The sequence below is a fragment of the Perognathus longimembris genome, chromosome 13, assembly GCF_023159225.1.
Source record: "Perognathus longimembris pacificus isolate PPM17 chromosome 13, ASM2315922v1, whole genome shotgun sequence".
NCBI lineage: Eukaryota > Metazoa > Chordata > Mammalia > Rodentia > Heteromyidae > Perognathus > Perognathus longimembris.
Window position 1 is genome coordinate 60,433,385 of NC_063173.1, and position 6,428 is coordinate 60,439,812.

At 54.4% G+C, this 6,428-nt stretch overlaps 1 protein-coding gene across 1 annotated transcript; it reads left to right on the plus strand.

The window, feature by feature from the left end:
* The first annotated feature begins 4,577 nt into the window (after positions 1-4,577).
* On the plus strand, positions 4,578-5,719 carry LOC125362632 (vegetative cell wall protein gp1-like). The gene is made up of 2 exons (XM_048361446.1): positions 4,578-4,593; positions 5,022-5,719. Exons 1-2 carry the CDS (start codon positions 4,578-4,580, stop codon positions 5,717-5,719), a joined length of 714 nt encoding a protein of 237 aa, XP_048217403.1.
* The last annotated feature ends 709 nt before the right edge of the window (positions 5,720-6,428 follow it).

Sequence of the window (6,428 nt, forward strand, 5' to 3'; positions counted from 1 at the left end):
GGTCCACACAGAAGTAGTTTTTAAGCATGCTCTTACCTGGAACTTATTAAGGGTCAGTATTAGATCTTGACAAACTTGTAGGAATCACCTGTGCTTCTCTGTGGGCCTGCTGGAAACTGTTACAAAAAACCTACAAAGAAGCTGGAATGGCAATTAAACATTTTGGTAGCCATAATTCTCCTTTTCTCACTCTGCAATAATTATTTAGGACAATTTTACTTCCAAATTTCTTATCTAGAAATGTATTCTTGATTTCCAAAGCCTTTCTAACACTAACACAACACTTTAGCTTTTATCTGCATCGGAAAAACTGAAGCTCACAGGCAATCTGAAACCAGGTGCCGCCCTTTGCCTAAGGGCTGCTTGTTTCAAAAGAGCCTCTTCTTTTTTTTTTTTTTTCAGTCCCAGTTACTGCATGGCATGAAGACCTTTGAATTTAAACTTAGTTTTGCATCATACTGCAGTCTTGAACATGTTCACACTCACACATGCACACACACATACATTTTCAAAAGATCTTAAAGTGCGCTGAATAAGCATCGGCCGTACATTTTAAGACAAAAACCTTTAACAAATGATTTTAGCATTCTCCAGCCTCATTTTCCAGGGCTTGATAGTTTTAGTAAAACATTTTTAGTCTTAGTAAAACATTTAGCGCACCAAACAATTTTCTGCTTAAGAAGGCTGGGTGGGGGTGCCCCCAGAGTTCTTTCTGTGGACACTCACACTCTGATTGTGAACCATCGCCTGTACATCTTTCCAATGAGCTATGCAGGTTTAACACAAAAGAGACTGTTAGACTTACAAACAACACAGAGATGACAGCGCGGCATGGTGAGGTCACTCCCTGCCACCTGTGGGTGGCTTGTGCTGGCCCTACGTCCACCCCGTCGGCGGCTGCGGGTCAGGACTTGGACTAGGGGCTGATGTGTCCGTGTCCTGGGCTGTCGGCACCGGCAAGTTGACTGGGCAGGACCCTCTGGAGCGGAGGGCACAGCTGAAACATTTTCCTCAGAGTCCTCCTCTTGTAGAGTTAACTGGGGTGGGGAGCATGGAGCGGAAAACATTTCCTCCGTGCTTCCTCCCTGGAGGACAGGTGGGTATAATTTCTTCTCTTCCTTCTTGTTTCTCTCTTGTCTGGATGGCCCGAAGATTAGGCGTAGATTAGGCGTTGCAAAGTCCCGATTTTACCTATGTCAAAGCTCCTTCAATTCCCTCAAAGGTGGGCCATTCTGACTTGCACAGGGTGATCCACTTTTCCTTCTTAAGGGCCACACCTTGGTTCTGAGCTATCTCCTTAACCTCCCTCCAGTGAGCTAGGATCAAGTCTAGGGAGGTCCTCAAGATAGAACGTTATCCATAGCTCTGATCAGATGTTCAGTCCAAAAGGCTACAAAAAATAAAACAATTAATACAAAAGGAGGAAAACACACAGGCCTGAGAACAAGAAAAGCTACAAGTTGGAGATCTCCCAAGCTGGCCCACAACCTCCTACAAGGGTGCAGAAGGAATGGACCCGAGTTGGCCCACAACCTCCTGCAAGAAGGAGTGGACCCGAGTTGGCCCACAACCTCCTGCAAGGGTGCAGAAGGAGTGGACCCGAGTTACAAGTTGGAGATCTCCCAAGTTGGCCCACAACCTCCTGCCAGATAAACAGAAGGAGCAGACCCAAGTACAAGGTGGGCAGGTTGAGTCTCGTTTAGGAGGCCCTCCTGGTCAGTTCCAGCCAAAAACCAAACTGACTCGCGCCCTACAAGTATAAGCAAAAGCAAAACAGACAAACAGACAAATTACAGGACAAGACAAATGAACAGCGCTGTTTTCTTACCTTCGGAGTCTGGGATCTCGGGGTCTCTGGGGCTATCCCGGACGAAACCCCAAATGTTGTGCCAAGTCGCAAGACCACCACCAAAAAGACCGCCGAGACTCAGACATTTCCGAAATGCAAAAGCAAGGCAAGGCTTTATTTAAGCGAGCTGCAACTCGGGCCTCGTCCTACCCACCGACACAGCGGAGGTTAGGAGGAAGCCCCGAGCTGTAAAGGGCTTATAAAGGCAAAGAACAAGGTTACAACAATCAGCTGTGCAAGCAAGATTAGGACACAGGTACAAATCTGATTGGCTCAGGGTTCGATTCTAAAATGGGGTTCACGTGTCTGGCACTTCAGCACCAGTGGCCAGGAGCGTGTCCCCGAAGCTGGCCTTGCCGAGAGGGCAGCTGGCTGGCCTGCTGAGCTCTGCCCTGCAGGGATCGTGCCAGCCGGTGCTGTCCAGCGCCACCAACATCTGTGCTGCTGGCACGGGGACCTCACCCCACCCTTCCCCGAGGCCGCAGCTCTTTGCAGGCCCTCTGTCCCTGGAGCTTTGCCCCGTGCACCCTCCTGCCTTCCTGCTTAGCTGTGGGACGGTGCGAGAGCGGAGAGTCCCGAAAATAAACATTCACAGAAGAGAGCCCAGTGCCAACGGCTCCCACCTGGAATCCCAGCGACTCAGGAGGCTGAGATCGGGAGGATCACAGTTCAAGGCCAGCTTGGGCAGAAGACTCCATGACACTCCAAAATAACCAACAAAAACTTAGCTTGGAGGAGTGGCTCAAGTGCCATAGCATCAACTGAGCAAGCAAGCCCAGTGAGCTTAAGGCCCTGAGTTCAAAACCTGATACTGCCAAAAATTAAAAGGGAGGCTGGGCTGAGGTGTGAGCTTGGCTGGCCCACGCGTGTCCAGGCAGGGAAGTCTGTGAGGCTCTTCCCTCTACTTAAGCACCGAAGAGTTAGAGGTGGCTCCAGTGGTGGAGCACTTGCCTTGAGCACAAAAGCTTGGGGACAGTGCCCCGGCCCCGAGTTCAAATTCCAGAACTGGAAAAGAAAAAGAAAGGGAAGTAAATATAAGTAGTTAAGAAATAGGGCTGGGAACCATATGGGAAAGGATCTTTACCAGCATAGCAACAAACAAAGGCCTGATATCTGTCATCTACAGAGAACTCAAAAAACTAAGCCCCTCCAAGCCCAATAAACCTATTAGGAAATGGGCAAAGGAGTTCAAGAGAGACCTCACAAGAGAAGAGAGAAAAATGGCAAAGAGGGCTGGGGATATGGCCTAGTGGCAAGAGCGCTTGCCTCGTATACATGAGGCCCTGGGTTTGATTCTCAGCACCACATATACAGAAAATGGCCAGAAGTGGCGCTGTGGCCTCAAGTGGCAGAGTGCTAGCCTTGAGCAAAAGAAGCCAGGACAGTGCTCAGGACCTGAGTCCCAAGCCCCCAGGACTGCCCCCCCCCCAAAAAAAATGGCAAAGAAACACATGAGGAAACGCTCAACATCCCTGGTAGTAAAGGAAATGCAAATAAAAACAACCCTGAGATACCACCTCACCCCAGTTAGAATGGCCTATACTCTGAACTCAGGAAACAACAAATGCTGGAGGGGGTGCAGGGAAAGAGGAACCCGTCTCCATTGTTGGTGGGAGTGCAAATTAGTACAACCACTTTGGAGAACAGTATGGGGGGTTTCTCAAAAAGCTCAATATAGACCTACCTTATGACCCAGCCATACCACTCCTAGGCATCTATCCTGAACAGCAAACCCCAAGATATCAAAAAGACATTTGTACTTCCATGTTTATCCCGGCACAATTCACAATAGCCAAAATATGGAAACAACCCAGATGCCCCTCCACAGACGAATGGATCCAAAAAATATGGTACCTATACACAATGAATACTACATAGCGATTAGGAATGGTGAAATATTGTTATTTGCAGGGAAATGGTCAGAACTTGAACAAATAATGTGGAGCGAGACAAGCCTAGAACACAGAAAACAAGGGGGCATGGTCTCCCTGATATATGACTGTTAACAAAGGGAGACGGAGAGACAGTAGAGACCAGTCTGTGAAACCAAAAACTGCTTGTCAAATGGTATTCCCACAGGATTGGGGCAAGCGACCCAACATTATGTAACTAAAACCAAACACTACTCAACATATAAAGGTCAAAAATTGACCTCTCAGGGGAATACAATAGCTCAAAAGCTATGTATGTACGTTCCTATAAGACTACTGTCGACATATGGTCTAATATCGACATTACATTTAAAGCCCTAGGCGAACTTTCTTGGGTGTGGCCACGTAGCTACTGTATATGTTCTTGATACATTGTATATTGTATATATGTCTACCTGATCTACAGAAGGGATAGAAAAACAGGGTGTAAGATATCACAAGAAATGTACACACTGCCCTACTATGTAACTGTACCCTTTTTGCACAACACCTCGTCAAAAAATTTGTGTTCAATTAATAAGTAAATTAAAGTAAAAAAAAAAAAGAAATAGGGCTGCGGCTGGGAATATGCCTAGTGGCAAGAGTGCTTGCCTCATATACATGAAGCCCTGGGTTCGATTCCCGAGCACCACATATATAGAAAACAGCCAGAAGTGGCGCTGTGGCTCAAGTGGCAGAGTGCTAGCCTTGAGCAAAAAGAAGCCAGGGACAGTGCTCAGGCCCTGAGTTCAAGCCCCAGGACCAGCAAGAAAGCAAGAGAGCAGGGAATTCCAGAGCCGAGGTACCAGTGGGGCCCAATGGGGAAACCCCACTGTAAGTGACAAAATGGGATCATCACGACGCTGAAACAGATACAGTGCAGGCCCCCAGGCAGCTCTGCCCAAATTTCTTTTAAATTTGCTTGGATATGACCGTAAAATCTGTATATTTAAAAAATTTTCCCTGGGGCTGGGGCTTGAGCTCGGGCCTGTCTAGCTAGCTCTGCTTTCTTGCTTGCGGCTGGCACTCGACTACTAGAACCATGCTTCCAGTCTGGCTTCTTGCTGGTTAACGGGGAGACGCAGCCCGGTGGGCTTTTCTGCCCAGGCCAGCTTCGAACGACCCAGTGGACCTCAGGATTGTGACCGGTGTCCCCGGCACTGGACTGTCACCAGCCATTTAAAAACGCACCACGCACAGGGCCGCGAGCCGGCTTCCCCACTTGATTCCCGAGGCATCTCCCTGAACCTTCGCCCCTGAAGGGGACCGGGGAGCCGCTGGGAGCCGCTGGGAGCCGCTGGGAGCCGCTGGCAGTCGCTGGGTCCCGGGTCCCGACCGCTCCCGGATGCAGCCGGGCGAGGCCCCCAGCGGCTCCCTCCCCGGGCCTCCTCCCGGTCCCGCCCCGGGCTGGGGGCGGACGTGGCTGGGTCCCCCCGCCGCCAGCGTGGAAGGGACTGAGCGGTGCCCGCTCTTCAGGGGAAGCCGCCAGGCCCGACCCGCGGCTTCCGCTCCACCGCCGGACGCGGGCGCTACGGGGCGGGGACCCCCCCGCACCCCCAATGCCCTGACCTACTCCAGGGCGGGCACCACTCCCACCCCGACCCCTCCCACCCCGGACCCCTCCCACCCCGGACCCCTCCCACCCCGGACCCCTCCCCACCCGGAACCCTCCACCCCGGAACCCTCCCACCCCCGGACCCCTCCCATTCCCGGACCCCTCCCATCCCCAGAAACCCTCCCACCCCGGGACCCCTCGCATCCCCCGACCCCTCCCATCCCCGGACCCCTCCCATCCCCCCGACCCCCTCCCAGCCAGGACCTCTCCAATCCAGGACCACTCCCACCCCGGACCCCTCCCATCCCCAGACCCCTCCCAGCCCGGACCCCTCCCAGCCCGGACCCCTCCCAGCCCGGGACCCCTCCTACCCCCGGACCCCTCCCATCCCCTGACCCCTCCTAACACGGGACCCCGCCCAGCCCAGACCCCTCCCACCCCGGGACCACGCCCAGCCCAGACCCCTCCCATCCCCCCGACCCCTCCCAGCCCGGGCCCCTCCCATCCCCCGACCCCTCCCAGCCCGGGCCCTCCCCGTCGGCCTCTGGTGGTCGGGGCCGGTCGGGAAGCGGCGGGAGCTCAGGGCCCGGCGCGGGTCGGGAGGAGGAGGTGGGGCTGGGTTTCGAGGCGGGGTCGCCCAGGGGCGCGCGGTGAGCTGCCAATCCCCGGGCCGGTGTCGGGGGGCGGGGGGGGGGCGAGGTGTCCCGGTCGGATCGCGGGTCTGGGGAGGAAGGGTGGGGGCTGGCGGGAGCGGTGGAGGAGGGCGCGGGGGAGCCGGCCGGCCGGTCCCCTGCTCCGCGGGGCGGATCGCGGGAGGGACCGGCTCAGCCCGCCGGCGGGCTCCTCCGGGGGTGCGGGGCCGGAGCCCGAGGCCGCCCCCCATGCCGCCCCCGGCCCCGCGGCGAAGCCCTTCTGAACGGACTTGGGGTTGCCACGCGCGTGGAGCGAGTTTAATTACAGAGTGCGCGAGCTGTGACGTGGGGAAAGGAAAGGCTTCACCCCGCCCGAAATCTTGTCCGATGCGCGCCCTGCTTCCTTGGTCCCGGGTCTGGGGACTTGGCCCGGTGCTTTTTTCATTCTTTGTGCCGCTTACTCCGAGGAAAGCAATCGGTAG